The following is a 17,804-nucleotide window of genomic DNA, read 5'->3' on the forward strand; positions in this document are numbered from 1 at the left end:
TGCCACCAGGCGCATCCAACGGCGGCGTAATCTGTGGGAGCGAGACTCTGAGACTCCGAGTCTCTGTCTATGCTGGAGATCGGCGGCACAGTCGTTGACACGGCCTTTCCCCTCTTTTGTGCGACCGACGCCGACTGAAGGGTCGACGTTTACCCCGCCTGGGCTCCGTTTCTCTGAACCTGACGAAAGCTGTGGGAGGCGGGCAAGGCGGGCCACGGAATGGGCACTGGAAGTACAGAGTACAAGCCACCCCTGAACCCTGGCTGACCTTTTTCTTTTTTTTGCCTTGCCAGATAAAGCCCGTCCCGTTCCCCTTCTCTTTCCCCTGGGCGGCCACTGGCAGCTGTTCGTCGATGGATATTGGGCTGAGAAAGCTTCCAGGGTTCTCTGCAGCTTTATTTCTTGGACGGGGGACAGGCCGTCGTCGGGGCCCCCGATCTCGACGAGGATTGACGACACAACGTGCCAACGATGCAATTTGGAACCGGCAGATGCAATATTCTGGAACAAAAATAGAAGGCGAACCGCGAATCCGACGATCCGCGAACGAGAGGAGAAGCTCAAGACCGCCAGGGGCCAAGGGGTGACAGCCTGGGGGCCGACAGAACGAGAGTGCGGCCGCCGTCGGTAGTGATAAGGTTCTGCTTGGACCCGTCTCACATTCAAGACCGTAGACGTCGTCGACTTGTTCGCCAGCGCCAGCCAGCCTCGAAGGCTCGACCTTGACCCTGAGCGCCTGTTCATATGTAGGTGAAAGCCTGCTTCGGGTCTTCCAGGCCGAATATTCGTATGTATCCGATGCATTTCGAGCTGTGATAGGTGACTACAGACGGTAGAGGCGAAGCTAGAGGCGTTTTTTGATGGCACGACGATCTTGCTGGCCCCACGCTCCTTCCATCACTAGATAGATGAACTGCCGAGCGCATTGCACGGCATTTCCAGAATCAATGTTATCTTGAAAGCTCAGCTCGTCATTCTTCGGCCGCGCCGTACAATCCTTGTATGTGTTTAATCGATCGAAGCGACGAGGCCAGCCGCACAGGAGAAACAAGATGAGAGCCAAGACGATGCTTACAGCGAGCACCATGCGTTGCGGTCGTGAATTGCGTTTTGGCTTGCCGCGGTCTGCCAAGCACACAAGGTGCGCATCGCCGAATCGGGCATAGCGGGCAATGATACTGGCAATCCGGGACGAAAAAGACGGAGACGTGGATCTTGCGACGCGTTAAGGTGATGATTATGGAAGCTCAAGAAGAACAGCTCTGTTTGGCTGCTGGTACACCGTACGTATGCCCATCAGTTGAGGTGGGCTCGTCGAGAGAAAGCACCTCGAATCTTGGAGATCGTCACTTGAGATAGGCAGAAGAAGGGCAGTTGTTGACTCAGAAGAAGCCGCCAACGCCCTCTAGTCTTTGCAATGGGCGTGTCCAGACCAAAGTGCCACGCTAGACTGACAGGTCCTGTAGAATGACGGTCAAGACAGTTGTATTGCTGCAGGTCCGGACTGAGACAAAAACCACTTGAGCGGCGCCAACAGATGTGCATAATGGCGCAAGCCATGGTGCGTATCCCCCTCGCAAATGGGAGCGATAGACCAGAAAAGTGCCGTACCGTGCTCCTGATGCTGGTGCTGGTGTCATGGTGCTCGTGGGTGCTTGGATTTCCCCCACTTGCTGGAGGGGTCCATGAAAAATGTCATCTCATGCAGGGCACGCCGTTGTTTCCGTCCCACAAGGCGATATTGTTTTGGACGACTGATGTTGACTTTTTTTCCAGAAAAATTTCTGTCATATTTTTCTTCTCTTTCTCTTCCCTGCGAACCTTGTCCTCCGGGTCGTCGATCTTGTGAGAAATACTGCGAGGTAAGTAGCGCTTGAGGAAGGCCCCTGAAGTGTGCCTCTTGAAGAGGTAGCATCGTTCAATCAATGACACGATGAGGTCAGGAGCTGGATCCGTGGACGGAGGTAGGTAGGTAGGTACCCGGTAGCGTTGCGATACCTGCTGCGTACGGTACCTAGTGTAGGTAGGTACACTAAAGCGACCAAGTCAGGTCGAATCCTCAGTACTTGACAGAGAATTTAGGAATCGACGAGCCTGGATACCAGGTCAGAAATGGCAAGGGCAGCTTGTGCTAGTGCAGCCGAATCAAGGGTTCAGTCCAGAAAAGGCTCGTCGAGCGTCGGGAATCCTTCGAAATGAGGATTAGGGCGGGGTAGAAGGGACAGAGCCGCGAATGCATGCAGCGGCGTTGGGCGGCGGCCGCGGACGAAGAGACGGTGTGACGAAGGATATTTCGTGCTCTGTATCCGTAGTCTGCCTCTATCCAATTCTGCCCTGTACTCCGTACTCTGTAGGGTTCTGGAAGATCGGAGTACGGATAGATGAAGATCATGGGAGGCTGGTGGTTGACAGCGGTTAGTCAGGTATCCGTCATGCCATTTGGGACATTTTCTCCTGGTGGACGTGCGGGCGCGTCTCTCATGGTGCATGGATGTGTTCATCGTATTTTCTGCACCAGTACTCCGTACCGTCGGCATCGATCACAACGGCGTCTTTCCCTGTTGATGGTGGTGGTGATGTGAGTCCGAAGCCGTGCTGCGTACCAAAGAATAGATATTGATGGTCGCCGCCTTGTAACGTGGACTGGGCGGCCTGGGGGGAAGCAAGGGACGGGATGGCGAGGTAGAAATGCTACCGGGTGGGTGTTCCGTCAGACCGGAGGTGGTGGCAGTCGAGTCCGATGAGGAAGTTGAGATGGGAATGTGAGAAAAGGGTGAGTCGGGCATGACATGTCATTGGCGGGCACTGGGACACACACACGCCTGGGAATAGAAGGATCGGCTGCATGTCTCTCACTCGTTCTTGCACTTGTAGTCGTAACTTTTCACGCTTTGCGAATTGCAGCTTCCCAGTCACCCAGTGCAGCTTCCCAGTGCAGTAGGGTAGGCCAGCAGCAGTGCTTTCCCTGTCACCTATGCCCTCCTGCCGTGTCTCGACAGGAAAGCCCAGCCTCAATGGTGTTTGACTGTTTGGAGAGGTGGATCTCGCAAGTGGAGACTGCGGCGAATCAGATGATCAGAGTTTTGGGGGAGATGATCATAGAAGCAGAAAGGAAGGAAAGAGCGGGGCAAGGCCGACCTCTTTCGAAGGGCAGGGGCGGGGCACACCGGGGTGCTCAGGACGCAGGAGGTGCTGGGTGCCAGGTGGGATGAGGCAGGCACGGCAGGCACACGGATCCAGAGACAGGTAGGTAGAAAGGATCGCCAGGAAGGACCGTCAAGAGTCAAGAGTCAAGCATCCAATGATCCAGAGACTTGGATGGCTGTGCTTTGACTTTTTGGCAGCCGGAAGGAGCTAAGGCCATGGGCAGAGGAAGGAGCGAAAGGTCCTCGCTCGACCTCCCTCGAGTAAGGTGCCATGGTGCAGGAAGGCGCGTTCTGCATCAGTCAGCCACAACGACACTCCTCACCTCTCCCCTCGGATGAATTACGCACATGATAACCATCTTCACCGAATACACGTCCTTCGCACCTTGAATACGGATACAAACAAGTAAAAGAAAAAAAAAAAAACACAAACCCGTCCAGGTTCCCAGCCGGGAATTGTCAGTCAATAGCCGCTCCCATGCAGGCCATTTCCGCATGTGCCGTGCTATTGCTGCCCGCCTTCATATCTTGCCCTCCTGCTCACCCACTCGGTTTGAGCCTGTTCAAACCTCGCGGACCCCAAACTTGTTCACCCACGGCTGGAAGCCAGGTAGGCCTGGCTTTCAGACGACGAGATACTTGGACCGTCTGCCGGATTTGTTGGCGATTGTATGGATCTGTGTATCCACGGCCATGGATGGTGCCGCCATGACTATCCTGTATGGATACTGTACCTGTAAGGTATCTTAACGGCCCCAATGAAGCAGGTAAACCCTTTGGGCTGTCCACTTGAATATCCAGTCAGTGCCATTTCGCACCAGCGATTATCTGGCTAGTAATTATTCTTTAGTGTGTAGTACCTATCCACGGCCCACGGGACATTTTTGTCTGAAGTCAGTCAGTGTCCATACTCCGTATCCACGGAACGGACTATGGGATTATGGATCCCTTCATCCTGGATCCCGCCCACCTACCGCGCCCACCTCCATTGTGACTGTGACGAGTCCCGAGAGGCTTCATCCCGTTATTCGGTGTTCCCTTCTCTGTCACCTGTATCCCCCTCCTGTCACTCATTCAAGTGTCGTGATGAAGCACGGGAATGGAGATGATGTTACTGTACAGGGTATCTCAAGAAAGGAACGGGAGTGTCAGGTCGTCCAGCCTTAACGAAGCTCTGCTAAGGTCCCCACTGCAATGGTTCTGAAACGCCCCTACCGACACCTGGTACCCGCGAACCTTGACCGTCGCCCTGGCCGATTCCTCTGATTAGCGAATGAACAGCCGAGACCTTGCGAGGTCGTGCCTTCCATTCCTCGCATCTGGGCTGTCATCCAGCTCCCGCCTCAGCGCGTCTCCCACTCTGTACCTCGGCAGTACATCCCACTTCGCCTCATTATGCCCTAGTCTGCGCCTAGTCTTCATGTACCTTTTCCTCTCTTTCCAGGATCTCTCCTCTCCCCCCCCGCCCTTCCCTGCCCTGCTCTGCTGGACCACCGCCCATGCCCATTCAACATCGCCCACAGGTAAGGTACCGAGCACGACAGGAGGCCGAAGTACCTTTCTTGCTGCAGAGCGTTGAAAGTGACAACCTACGACGCGTACCTAAATGTACGGCATACGGAGAACTCCATACCTGAGGTACCCCCAGCCCAGCAAAAGGTGACCACCACGCCTTGCGGAATTGCGGGCGGACAATCAACTGGACGACACTCCAGGGCACTTTCTCTCCTCCCGGTCTCTCTGCCCTGTACTCTGCCCTGTACTCCGTACATTGTCATCTTTTTCGGCGTAGCAGCCAGCAGCAGCAAACAGCAACACCTTCAATTGTGGACCTTGTCGTCTCTTCACGCCCGCTGCCCGTGTCCGTCTCCTCTTGCACCTATCCGTCCATACCCAGCCCGACATACAAACATAGCCTACACAACCGCCGAGTCCACCACACACGCGACTGGCGAGACAAGAGGACCCTCTGTCTCTTCACGATACCCTCGACCTACTATCGAATCCCTCGTCAGCCGAATCATGAGACATTCTGCCCGCCCTTGCGCTCCACCGATCCCTTCGCCCACGTACGTCTCCGCCCCGTAAACGACACCCACTTCATCGTGAACAACTCTCAACGACGACTACATACTACCTTACCTTACCCGCCTTCGCCGGCTCCCTGCAAGCTTTCTCAGCGAGGCAAAGGCAAATCACCGTCTATACCATAAGGCGCCTTTGTGATCTTCTTGCTTAGACACACAAAGATCGACTGGGCGAATAGCCTCAGTCTCTATATCCCAGCCCATGGACATCTACCGTCATGGCCTGGGCAACATGATGCCACGAAACCCACCCTACCATCACCACCCGCCTCCCAACGCTCCTCCCCAACTCTACCCGGGCCCCTCCCGCGCTCCTCCTACCAGTCGCGAAGATCCAGAGAGTGACGGCTCCTCCAATCGCATTGCCCACACTCTGACGGCTTGCTGCCGCTGCCGCCAGGTACGTCGGAGCCCCTCCCCGTGAACCCGGCGCCTCCCGGCCTCTCGACTAGTGAATACGTGTATGGCGTTTCGTAGACCACGGCTGACTTGTTCAACTCTGTAGCGTAAAACAAGATGCGATCCTACTCTACCCCGTTGTCTGCCGTGCGAACGCGCCGGCTCGGTTTGCGAATACTACGATACGACCAAGGGAAAGAAGATCAATCGTAATTATGTCATTAAGCTGCAAGAAAAGGTGCGCGCCCTCGAGGCCGAGCTACGCCAGTACACCGACGACGACAGCGAGTTCTCTCATCTCGACGAGGACATCGTGCGGCCCGGTGGTTTGGTTCGCCTGAACGATACCGACGAGACTCCCCGCTACCTGGGTCCAAGTAGCGGCATCGCAATGACACGCTTGCTAGTCCAGGGCGCAAAGCTCTTTACCGACTCGAAGCGAATCTCAGAGTTGATTCCCGAAGTTCGAGCGCGGAGGATGACGCGCATGCAATCCATCGTCATGACGAGGGATCGAAAGAAGAGTTATCCCATGATCAGCGCTCACCCCGCCCAGAGCCTGCCGACTAGACCCATCGCCAATAAGCTCGTGGATGTCTTTTGCCAGCGATGTAAGTGAAACCCCCTCCTTGTTCTCGGCCTAACCCGCGACTGACTTCTAGTGGACAGCCCAAGTATTTTGGCCGACATTGCACGAGAAAATGTTCTTGGACGATCTGGAGGCAGTGTATGCCGGTGACCAAGACCCCTACAAGAACCTCATAGTCCGCATGGTGTTTGCCATTTCGCTGCAAAAGATGGATCCTCAGTATGCCGGTCTGGCCGACAGCTACTATTTGGCTGCCATGGAACACTTCGAGCAAGTGTCCCGGCCTAAGGACCTCAAGTCTCTACAGAGTTTGGCGCTCATCGGTCAATACTCCCTCTTGACCCCCACGAGAACCGCCGTATACTACATGGTTGGCATGGCCACGCGCGTTTGTCAGGCAGAAGGCTTGACTGATGAGAAGACGATTGGGGCCGGGAATCTCCTGGATCCCTTGACCTTGGACATGCGACGCCGTCTTGCCTACATCATCACTTCCATGGAAGCTGGCCTGGCACATAGCATGGGCCGGCCCAACGGATTCTCCAAGGCTGACGACCGAATGGATGTGGAGCCATTTGCGACTGTAGACGATGAGTACATCACGGCTGACGGCATTGGCCAGGGGCCTCCAAGCGAGAACAAGCTGGTGGCTTTGCATTTCTTCAAGATGCGCATGGAACAGGCCGAGATCAGGAGAGTGCTCTACGAGAAGAAGCGCGAAGAGCCCAGGGATGAGAGCCACCCCTGGTTCGGAAAGATGGAGAGAGACATTCAGAACTGGATTGATTCTTCACCTCAAAATCCGGCTTGGTGTAGGCCATGGTGCGTACTGGCCTGCTTCATTTCGAGACTGACCTTTCTAACCAATTGCTCATAGGTTCACTGGACGATACCACCAGATGCGCATTTTCCTCTACCGTCCATCCCCGCAAGTACCGAAACCCTCTCCACGAGCTGCGGGCATCTGCTTCGAAGGGGCGTCATACATCATCAACTTGTCGAAGCAGCAGATGGAAAAGGCAGCAGTCGATATTACTTGGGTGTTCCTCCTCAACCTCTACATGTCTCTCAACACACTGCTCTGGACGGTCTCGTACCCCGAGATCCGGCTGGCCCATCCCCGTGACGAGGTGGAAGAGCTGAGTGACCAGACGTTGGACATCTTGGAACGATGCACTGAACGCTGGCCGGGAACTGCTCAGGCTGTGCAACTCTACTCCATCTTTGCCAAGGCATGCCTCCAGAGCTACGAGGCCAGGGATACCCCTATCCTACAAGCGTCAAGTACGTTCACGACGCCTCCTTCGCTCTTTGACGGCAACTCTCCTCAAGGCTCAGAGGTCTCGGCATCAACAGCGCCAGGTGGTGGGCCGACTTTCAAGGTTAACCCACCGCACAACCCACCACAGTTTGGCTTTGTTTTCGATGCTACCCCTGAGTCGATGAACACGTACCAATGGGATCCCAACTTCCCCCCTCACCCAACGTTCCGTTCCAACTCGATCTGGGGCAACTCATCTGGCGATGCTAACCCCAACATGAACCCCGGCGGTCGCCGCTTCTCTGCCTACCCTCCTGAGTCACCGCTTGAAGACTCTACACCGCCGGCGACGACCACACCCGGTTACAATTCATCTTCGTCACCCCCTAGCACCATTAACAACGCCATGCCCACACCGCCAGACTCGTTCAACAGCGGCCCTGTAGGTACGCCATCAAGCTCGACCATCTCACCACCCCCGATGGGAACTCCGGCCATGTCACAGTCCTCGCCACTTGTCCTTCAGCATGGAACACCAACCATGGGTCAGCACAGCACCAACATGTCGCCGCCTCCACCGCCTGTTCCTGGAAGTAGAGGACCTGGTGGCTTTGGTGCACCGCCGACATCGAATCCTGGTGCGCCACAACGCCCGCTGCCGAATTATAATCCAACAACGGACTGGTTCAATCCGCCGCCTCCGTTCATCAACCCCGATGCCTTTAGCTCGATGAGCAATAGCTTCTTTGGCGAATCGTTGCAGGTCAATGGCTTCAACTCTCAAAACCCCGGCTTGGGGCTTGACCAGTTTGGTGGTCCGTTCAATTGGTCACAAGAGCGACAAGGCAGTCTGAGCCAGCAACAGCAAGTGGAGCTATTGAATGTCCTGGAGAATGAGGGCATGAGCGATATCGATGCCATTCTTAATATGGGCATGAACAACCCGAGCCCCGCCGCAAGCGTCTGGCCACAAGCATGATCTGGTTCATAGGAATCTGGAACAGGAGAGCAAATGGCAGTGTCTTTGATTTGGGTATTGGCGTGTGTGTATTATATACCGTATACCAAGGAGTCACAGGCGGTTGGAGGTTTTGAATTGATTTTGTGGACAGCGGTTGCAGCGATGCTCCTCCGCATGGTAGGTATAGTGGGCAGTCATGGATCATGATTTACAATAGAAAGGCGTAACATTTGTCGTTACATTTTGATTACCATCTGCTTTTGCGCGCTGGAATTGGTCATCTAATGTTGAATGAGACTTGAGACCAACCAAATGAGATCGAGATGGATCCCCGCTACTAGATTGGCATGTTTTTCAACCCCTTTGTACTATCATGGACACCTTGACTTGGATGGCTGTGGCACCGAAGATAAGTGCAGAACTGATGGCTATGGAAGTGATCATGCGACTAACTGCAGGAGCTGAAGCTTTGAGATGGTCTTCACTAAACATCCAACGTCCAAGGAGTCGTGCCGAATGTCAAGAGGCTCAGTCAAGTTTTCAAAGCACTTCGGGAACAGGAATTTAGTAAGCGAATGATCTGATTTATATACTTATACGCCAGGCGCGAGAAGCACGCCCGGTATGTGAGAAAATGGTGGAGAATATGTACATGAAATATGTGTTGTTCGTTTCGAAAAATCTCAAGAGAAATGCAAACAATGCGAAACAGGAGGGGAAGCTTTCGTCGAGTTCCGCACCCTCCTTTTTATCCCTTCCGCATATGCTTCCCTTTATATCCCCGTTGTATCCCAATCTTTCAACTCGTCGCTTTAATCAGGAAGGCTACCGCAAAGGGCAACCCGTCTTCAAGAGCCATCTAGAGACATTGGCTGTACCACTGGTTGACGACGGTGCAAGTGCTGCCAGAAACGCAAGCAGTGGCACCAGTCCATCCCTGGCCACCGCACTGGCCGTACTTGGCGACGGTGCCGGTTGCGGGCGCGGTAGACGACGTACGCACGGAAGTGGTGATGGTGCTGGGGCGGGCAGAGGTGGTGGTCGTGCCGGTTCCGGGGGGGTTGACGACGGAGCCCGAGGCGAAGGTGGAGTTGATGGGGCCGAACTTGATGTTGGAGAACTTGACGTTGGAGTTGGGGACGTTGGCCTCGATGTCGGCGGGGACGCCCGAGGTGGTCGGGCACGAGCCGCGCTCGGCGCCGGGCTTGCCCGCGCCGTCGACGGGGTAGGTCGAGTCCAGCCAGAGCATGTTGGCGTAGTGGTCGTCCCAGAGGGACAGGACGAGGACCATGGGCGCGGCGACGGCCTCGGACATCTTCGCGAAGCCGCCCTTTGCCTTGAAGACGTCGGTGTCGCCAAAGGCGAGCTTCTGCTTGGTGCAGAAGTCGGTGGTGAGGGAGTTACCCGGGTTCGAGGCGATGGTGGACTCGGAGTTGGGGACGACGTTGCCGTTTTGGACGTAGAAGCGCTTGATCTCGGAGAGGACGCCGTCGGAGCCCTTGATGAACTGGGTGACGATGGAGAGCTTCTTGGTGGTGTCGAGGGTGAAGCCGGAGCCGGGGCCGTAGAAGAGCTTGTTGCCCTGGCGGTAGGAGTTGAAGTCGCATCCGTCCGGGTCGCAGTCGCCGGCGTAGCGGTCGGTGGAGTAGGTTCCGCCGCAGGCGTTGCCCGTGCAGGAGTGGTAGGCGCTGTTTTGGCAGGGGTGAGGGGTGTAGGCCGTGGAGATCTTGTTTGCCTCTGTTTTTTTGGTTGTTAGTTGTTTGTTCATGTTGATGTGTTGGACTAAAGTAGAGGGTGAGACTTACCCCAGATATCCATCTCAGCGCAGCAAGCACCGAGGTTGCCGACACCACCGTTGGCATCGTTGCTGGAAGGGTTCCAACCGTCGACGTTGGCCTGGATTTTGTTTGTGAGCTTTTGATATATGAGTTTGAAAGTAAGAGTTGTGACTTACAACACCGTTGATGAACTTGACATCGCGGGGGCACTGCGAGTCGCAGTATCCGGTACCATACTTGGCGCCGGCCTTGTTGGTAGTGAACTTGGAAAGACCACCGTCGAGGTCCATGGAGACGAAGTACAGAGCGCCGTTCAAGCCGCAGTCAATGTTGGAGACGTCGACGTCAAAGGTGAACTCATTGCCTAGTCAAAAGTTAGTTTTCTTTGAAGCATCTCGAAACATGAAGATCATGGGGCTCGGTTCACCTAAGAGCACGAACGATTGGTACTTTGTGTCGCTCTCCATGAGGTAGACACGGCTACCAATGTTCTTTCCGTAGGCGTGCGTAGTCACAAACTTGAGGTTAAGCTCGTTGCCGCTGGTCGTGATGCCGTAGGTGCCCGGGTAATCCGCGCCGTCAACACAGCACTTTGTCGCGCAGGCGGAGCCCTGTCCGCTCGCGCAGAGGGTGCTGTTCCACGTGTTGCCCGTGTAGCAGTTTGTCGAGCCCTCGACGGTGTGCGCCCATCGCCAGTTGGAGTCGAGGACGACGGAGCCGGCGACGTTGGTGCAGGTGCCTCCGGCGGCGCACTTTTGCCAGGTGAGGGCGGGGTGGGTCTCGGCTTGGGAGGTGCAAGCCTGCTGGGCGCGGGCGGCGGCCGCGAGGGCGAGGAGGGCGGCGAATTTAGTCTGCATCTTGAATGCTTGGACTGTGGTGGTGTTGAGGGAGGGAAGGGTGTTTGGGGATGAGGATGAGAGGGATAGGGAATGGGATTTTCTGGATGAGGAGTTTCGATGGACTTATATAGGGATATCTCGATAGTCTTTGATGATACTTTGCCGTCGGATTCCGAGTCTTTCGCCTCTTGTACAGCCGCGTTCCACTCTTCAAGCTTGGTTCGATGTGACATCCAACCTCATGATCGACTAGTCTAGCGACGAGGAAGCGAGAATCCGAAGGAGCTCACGGCATCCGGGCCGCAAAAGATCTGGAGCCAAGGTACCAGCTGTAGTTGAACTGACCATATTCAAGGGGTAGACTTACACACATTGACTTAGGCTTGGCAGCCTAGGTGGTATGGAGCATGGAAGCGGGAGGGGGTAGCGCATGTAAGTGCCATGAACCACGGCTCCCACGATGCGTCGTCGTCAACCCAAAGTTTGTGCTTTGCTTGCCCGAATAGGCAATTGGAGAAACTGCACCGCTTTTCTTTCAAACTTGGGGTAAGCCGCAAGGTACAGACAGGACCTAGCCGAGTGGGTGACCAGAAGAGTATGCCGGCCAATACATGAGCAACACTCTTTTCTATCACATCTACCTTCACTATTCTCCTCTCCTAAGCTTATGAGAAAGTATTACTAATTGAAGAAGTAGAAAGCAAAGAACCGAAAAAATAAGAGTAGTAGTAGTGAGGATGCTCATAGTAGTCGGAACCGAGACGAAGAATGTATGAGCGGCAACTCACTCATTTCACCCGCTTGCCAGCATAAGGTGTGTTAAGCCCATATACGTGGGCTCGCATGTTCTCGCCCTCAGTCCCGAGCCAGGGAGAGAAATGACACGATGTCACATCCGGCCATGCGGCTGGTCACACACTCACCCATCCCATTCTCACTACGGAGAAACGGGTCGCACAGAAAATGAGTGCCATGTGTGTATGTGTGTGTGAGATGAGGTGAGAGGTGGTGGTAAGTTTCTCGTCCCAATGCGGACCTGTCCCCGTGGCTTTCCTCATTGGAGCACTTTTCTTACCCCTGCGCACAGCACGGAGGCCTTCCGCCGAGTACTACGCGCCTCGAATCGTCACAAAAGAAAATTGTAGGATTTTTTTTTGACGAAGTGGGAGGCCGATATCGTGAGATGGCATAACCTGGATCATCTAGCATGAGGAAGAAAGAGAATTGTGCATCCCTCGTGATCTTCATGGCTTCCCGAAGATCCCGCCAGACTTTGGTACATTGTCAGTTTGACTTCACTTGAGTGACCTTGAGCGAAAGCCTCACCTCTCACTCTCACACACATCTTCTTCACACCCTCTTGAGAAGTACCTTACCTTGAGGCTACGGCTTCGAGCCCCCTTCTAGTGATTCGACTGATAACAGGATTAGAGATACGCGAAGAGTTGTTTTAGGCATCTCGCTCCCCGCAGTTTGCAGGGATCGCCCGCCCCCAGGCTTCCCGACTTTTGCGTTTGCACATCATGAGCGGGAAGAGAGAACCTTCCCCCCGCATAACCCTATTAGCCATCCGGCACTGACTGCCACGCGCCCGCTCTGTTCCTTGCTTGTGCGGAGAGAGAACGCCACATTTTTAATTCTCTGGGACGACAGCAAGGCTCGAACCTCCGTGGTGTTCAGACATGTCGTTGACGAGAGTTTCGTCTTTGAACATTGATGTCGTCAAGCTCTTTCGACAAGCGAAGCGGCTCTGTGTTGCCAATATGCTGGGCCCAGCTTGGCTCTCTAAACTTTACGTACTTGATTAATTGATCAACGCTTTCAATCAATGGCAATCAATGCCTACCAGACCGATGGGTTCAGAAACAAATTGGGGCGAGATTCGATGGAGCCCTGATTCAATTTGGAGGCGGGAGATGCTGTCCCATATTGCATGCGTTAAGAGCAGGGCCTGCCACCACACCACTTGTGACTGACTGGTCACGTTGCCTCTCTGCAGGTGTGTGTGTCTGTACCTTGAATCTGAGTTTATGTGACAGAAGAGACTGCGGTACTTCGGTCTTGCGGTACGGATATTGTAGGAACCCCTTTCTTGGAGTTCATCACGGTGCGATGTCACTCAACGACACGCGGTTCCGACGTTGAGCAAGAAAGTGCCTCTACTGCCTAGAGACGCAACGGCCCCACGTCGCAACTTGCCAAGAGGCTTTTGAATTTACCCGTGATGACCAGAGAACTAAACTTTCTGGGCGACCAAGAGGCCAAAAAGCTTGAGAAGCTTGAGCTCAGCCTCCAAGTGCAGCAAGCCGTGGCAAAGGTCCAGAGCGTTCACCGGATTTGGTGGCGATCAGCATTAATAGCCGCGACAAATTCAACGTCGTCCTTTAAACGACCATCTCACTCTGATCGTCTAGGACCTCGCCGATAATAGCTTCACAAGCGAGGAGGCTTTGGTAGGCGAAGGGCATCCGCCCCTGGAGCATGGGTTTCCGGAGTGCCTCAAGCGAAGATGGATCTGAGGGATCTTCGCTGTGCCGTAGTGAGATGGCTGCAAGAAGTCAGGTACTGATGAGCTCTTTTCCCCTTGCGTACATCCGAATCGAGAGCCATTCCGTGCGTAGCAGCATGCTTAGGCAAGCATCCTGCCTTATGGAGCACCGCCTTGGAGCCATCGGGACACGAACACCTTCGAAGCCGAGACAATGAGCCTCGTGGGGCGGCATTAGCTATTCCTGGAAGTCTCACGACAGCTTGACGAAGAGCCCCTCCGGATGCTGAGCCGACAAGCTGGGCTGGCCGGCAACAAAGGGAACGAGAGCCGTGAGCGCTTGTGAGAGGTGCCTTATCGTAGGCACACAACACACAGACTGCACACGCAATCTATCGTGAGGTAGCATACATAGATGAATAGCCCTCCTTCGATCTCGGGCCCGTCTTCCTGGACTTCCATGCGGTTGGCCTCAAGAGCTCAGGAACATGAAACCCTTCCCCTTCGCAACCCGTCATCGTCGGCACCAGCCGGGCCGCCGCAATATGGGACAGCATCGAACTGAAGCCGGAAAGGAGCGGGATGCGACAGAGACCCTTTCACTCGCGTATTTGATGGGTGGTGTGGCTGGTAATATCGTAGTTCGCCTCTTTGGAGCGAACGATGACGGGATGGACGTCGTTAACATCCGATGAACGCAAGCATGTCTCATCTGATGAAGGCGAGCGAAAGGCTGGCAGATCCGCTTATCGCCAACGAGTCAGATCGAGTCCGAACATATCCAACGGAACCTGGAACCACCGCGAATGTCGGGCGGTGCCCAGCACAACGACGCGCAAAAGCTGACTCTCGTTTCCCTCTTTCAGCGATGGAAGCCAAGCGCGAGCTTGGTATCGAGCGCCTTCGGGCGCAGCTCAATGGGGTCCATAGAACAGAAACCGCAAGTCAGCTCCCGTCGGCTGGCCGGCCGTCCTTCTCAAAGAGTTTGAGTCTTCTCATTCCCAGCTGTCTGCGGCAGTCCCATGGTGGAGATGCCAGAGTCACTTGACCATGCGCAGATTCCACCCCTTCGGCATAGGCGCAGAAGCGAGCAGCCACTTTCCCCCCACTACCACCACCACTACACGCCCTTCACAGATCTGTGATACGCGCAGATTGGAAAGTGACGGGCCAGGGCGAGGCGATGCCGCCTCACAGGCCAGCCTGGAAGTCAGGTACCGCCCGGAGAAATCCCAGTGACTCGTCTCCGAGTCGGCAAACCAGGGGCGAGCGAGAGGAGGGCTGTTTAGCCACTTGGTTTCTCCACGTAGTACCTAGTTTGAGAGCAGAGGGAGGACACGCGTTAAGGAATCGACGGGAGAGAGGAAGAAGAAGAGCCTAACCCTAACTCTACCTTACCCCATCAAAGGGTTTACCCGGTGACATGACATGCCAACAAGGGGAAAGCGTCAAGTTTTTCTGTGGGAGAAATTGCGGAGGCTGACGGTGGTCGAGCTCCGTGGTTTTTCTCGTCCCGATTCGGTATCTCTGGCCATTTCCTTCGCCACGACGTCGCACTCGCTGGCCGTTGGGCAGGGAAACATGTGGCCTGTCGCTGGCCGCGGGTATTCGCCGGATTGTACTGCTTTGGAGATTTCGGAAATGAGTTCGGAATGACGGGCGGTTGTCGGGAAGATGAGCGGCCTTCACGTGTTTCTTGTAAGATGAAGAATGATAGCTGAGGGTGTTTGAGAGATGAGAAGATCCAAGTGTTTGAGTGAGTGAGGGGACTGTGTTAGGCGGTTTCTCATACAGTAAATCACACACAGTACCCTTATTCCAACCTCAAGTTGCCCCTCTACTGACAATATCATCTCATCGTCGTTTATTAACGTACTCAACCTTGCCTGGAATGGTGGCCCAAACGATGCTTGTCTGTGTGTATATTGAATCTCTACACATAGTCTACAGTACTTCCCTGTACGACAAAGGGATACCTCGACTGTAATTAGCCCGAAAACAACTGGAATATCGCACAACCCTGCTCGCAGCCGGACTCCTTTGACTGCCCTGCCCAGTAGGCCAGGGCCAGATTATCCCCAGTAAAACGCCTGCCTGCCAGAACCGCCGCCGCCTGCGCATCATGTACACAAAGAACTGGTCCACAGCGCACATTTCTCCTCCTGGACCATCCGATGCGTCCTTCACACCGGATCATGCTCTTTCTCTCTTCTCCTCGTTTTCGTCCTGTTTGCAAAATGGTACCGACGTCGTCGCTCACGAAATGACAAGTGAGAAGCTCCATCTTGTTGTCTCATGCCGTTCGGATGACCGTCAAATGCATATTCTTCGTTTGGCGGGGCAGCTTGCCATCCCGCTCGTACAGCAATCCACAGTTTTGGCATAGTGACTGTTTTCCTGTTAGCCCACATGCCTTCTTCATTACCAGATTGAGAACTTACCCGTGGTCCTGCAGGTCCAGGTCTCACCGCCCACACACTCGAGCCCCAGAGACAGCAGTGCCAGCATCTCCAAGATAAGCGCTCCGTGTCAGTCAAGCCGCTGCCTGCACCATATCCGGATCCCACGTCTGGCGTTCCGCGTCCACCAGGGGTTCCAGATCGGCCTATCGGGCTCAGACTGCGGAAGCGACGCTTCTTCTTGGACCGCTCGCCTCTGCCCATACGTTCTTCTTCCGGAGCTTCCACCACGTTGCCAAATCCAGAGAATGGCACGCCGCCCACCAAGCCAGTAGTTGAGCTGAAGCGAGCAGTCTCACGACGGAGTCTGCGAATTTGCCGCTCTCTGTCGCCTTCTCGCTTCTCCATCTCTTCCTTGCTGAGGATCTCGACCTTGGGCTCCCAGGGATCGGCCAGATTCTCCGGATCGTAGCGCCATCCGGCGTCAGCTCCAGCCGTGGCATCGTTGGGGAACTCGCGGACTCCGTTCCAGCCCATTACCAGTCCACCCGCTTCGCAGGCCTCCTTCTTCAGGCGCAATACTGCTTCGTAAATGGAGTGTGTGACGGCAGGAACCCACTCGCCTGTCAATCCAAGGTCTTGGCATGTTTGACTGGCAAAGGCCTCCGGCATGCCCGGGGGGTGCAGCAGAGACCACTCAAACTTGTCCGTGTACAATGCTGACTGGAGGTTGATGTTGAGAGTGACGATACATCGGTAGGCGTCGTCGTGGTCATAATCGTCTGAGTCAACCGGAACAGGGCTTGCGTGGGCTGTCACGTCTGGTGCTGATGTCGCGTCCTTGACTCGGGATGGCGTTCCAATGCCGCCGTTTAGCATCGGAGTGTCGGAGCGGCTGATCACCGCGGCAGGCGTGGGCGTCTCGTCCTGGTTGATCATCGAGTTCGACTTGGTCGCGTCGTTGGTTCCAGAGTTCTGTGACTGCGCGTGAAACAAGGGATGCAGGGCAACGCCGGCATATTCCTCAAGCTGGGTCCGAATCTGCCTGGCAATATCGAGCATAAGGTTGTGACGGTTCGGCAAGTCGAGGTCTTGGACGTATGTTTGCGCAAATTGTTCAGTCGTGATGACCGTCTCGTGCAGGTTCCAAAGGAAGGTATCGCGGAGCCGGTAGGGCGGCGTCATTTCTTGCGCTCGGTATTGCGGGAGAGATGTGTCGACGGTGTGAGGCGCCGAAGGAAAGGCGACCTGGGGCAAGAAGGACGGAATATCGAGCTCGATTCGGATGGGGATCAAGGTCAAAGGCAGATCTGCTTGCGCCGAGTTCTGTTGGTCATTTCGCACCTGGCGTCCCTTGCCGAACCAATCTCTCCAGATGCCCTGTACTTCGACAGGCTCGTCCGTGTCCTTTCCAGCCTTGTCCAGCAGATCCTGGCTGATTGCCGAATCGTCTTGTCTTCTCAGGCTGCGTAGGCCGGTAGGACGACGGCGGCCGCTGTCCTCGTCATCGTCGATTTCATCGTAGCCGTCTTCCGCGTAGTTGATGATGGTTGTGCCGCGCTTTGTCACCCGGGAGTTGGTCGTGGTCGGAGCGCTGGCAACGTTCGGGGTCAGGAGAGAGTTGTTGTAGGCGCGGATTCGAGGCGCATAGGTAGAGAGAAACGCCTGGGGCTTCGGTCGGGCGTCCATGGTAGGAGACTATGAGACCCAATGGGTCATGGCAGGTTGTCGCAAGACGATGGGCGGCAGAGAAGTGGCCGGGGACACTTCGAGGGAGAAACGAGACGAGACGAGATTGCGCCGATCGGGGCAATCGTTTAGCACGCGCAAACGCGAATTGGCGTTTCGTGTAAATCT

The 17,804-nt window shown here is 55.1% G+C and overlaps 5 protein-coding genes across 5 annotated transcripts; 2 read left to right on the plus strand and 3 right to left on the minus strand.

Annotated features, from left to right (window-relative positions):
• Window positions 1-844: 844 nt before the first annotated feature.
• CABS01_02656 (uncharacterized protein) lies at window positions 845-1,087 on the minus strand (the record flags this gene model as incomplete). Its single annotated transcript, XM_060536034.1, has 1 exon — window positions 845-1,087. One exon carries the CDS (start codon window positions 1,085-1,087, stop codon window positions 845-847), a length of 243 nt encoding a protein of 80 aa, XP_060393946.1.
• Window positions 1,088-1,621: 534 nt separating this feature from the next.
• Window positions 1,622-1,849, plus strand: CABS01_02657 (uncharacterized protein; the record flags this gene model as incomplete). The annotated part of the gene is made up of 1 exon (XM_060536035.1): window positions 1,622-1,849. The coding sequence occupies one exon, from the start codon at window positions 1,622-1,624 to the stop codon at window positions 1,847-1,849; it is 228 nt and encodes a 75-aa protein (XP_060393947.1).
• Window positions 1,850-5,435: 3,586 nt separating this feature from the next.
• On the plus strand, window positions 5,436-8,461 carry CABS01_02658 (fungal specific transcription factor; the record flags this gene model as incomplete). Its single annotated transcript, XM_060536036.1, has 4 exons — window positions 5,436-5,633; window positions 5,739-6,243; window positions 6,302-7,043; window positions 7,099-8,461. The coding sequence occupies 4 exons, from the start codon at window positions 5,436-5,438 to the stop codon at window positions 8,459-8,461; spliced, it is 2,808 nt and encodes a 935-aa protein (XP_060393948.1).
• An 841-nt stretch (window positions 8,462-9,302) lies between these two features.
• CABS01_02659 (glycosyl hydrolase family 7) lies at window positions 9,303-11,078 on the minus strand (the record flags this gene model as incomplete). The annotated part of the gene is made up of 4 exons (XM_060536037.1): window positions 9,303-10,180; window positions 10,249-10,339; window positions 10,398-10,585; window positions 10,649-11,078. 4 exons carry the CDS (start codon window positions 11,076-11,078, stop codon window positions 9,303-9,305), a joined length of 1,587 nt encoding a protein of 528 aa, XP_060393949.1.
• Window positions 11,079-15,841: 4,763 nt separating this feature from the next.
• On the minus strand, window positions 15,842-17,636 carry CABS01_02660 (snf5/smarcb1/ini1; the record flags this gene model as incomplete). The annotated part of the gene is made up of 2 exons (XM_060536038.1): window positions 15,842-15,937; window positions 15,990-17,636. The coding sequence occupies 2 exons, from the start codon at window positions 17,634-17,636 to the stop codon at window positions 15,842-15,844; spliced, it is 1,743 nt and encodes a 580-aa protein (XP_060393950.1).
• Between the last annotated feature and the right edge of the window lie 168 nt (window positions 17,637-17,804).

Source organism: Colletotrichum abscissum, assembly GCF_030869225.1.
Source record: "Colletotrichum abscissum strain IMI 504890 chromosome Unknown Scaffold_5.1, whole genome shotgun sequence".
Taxonomy (NCBI): Eukaryota; Fungi; Ascomycota; class Sordariomycetes; order Glomerellales; family Glomerellaceae; genus Colletotrichum; species Colletotrichum abscissum.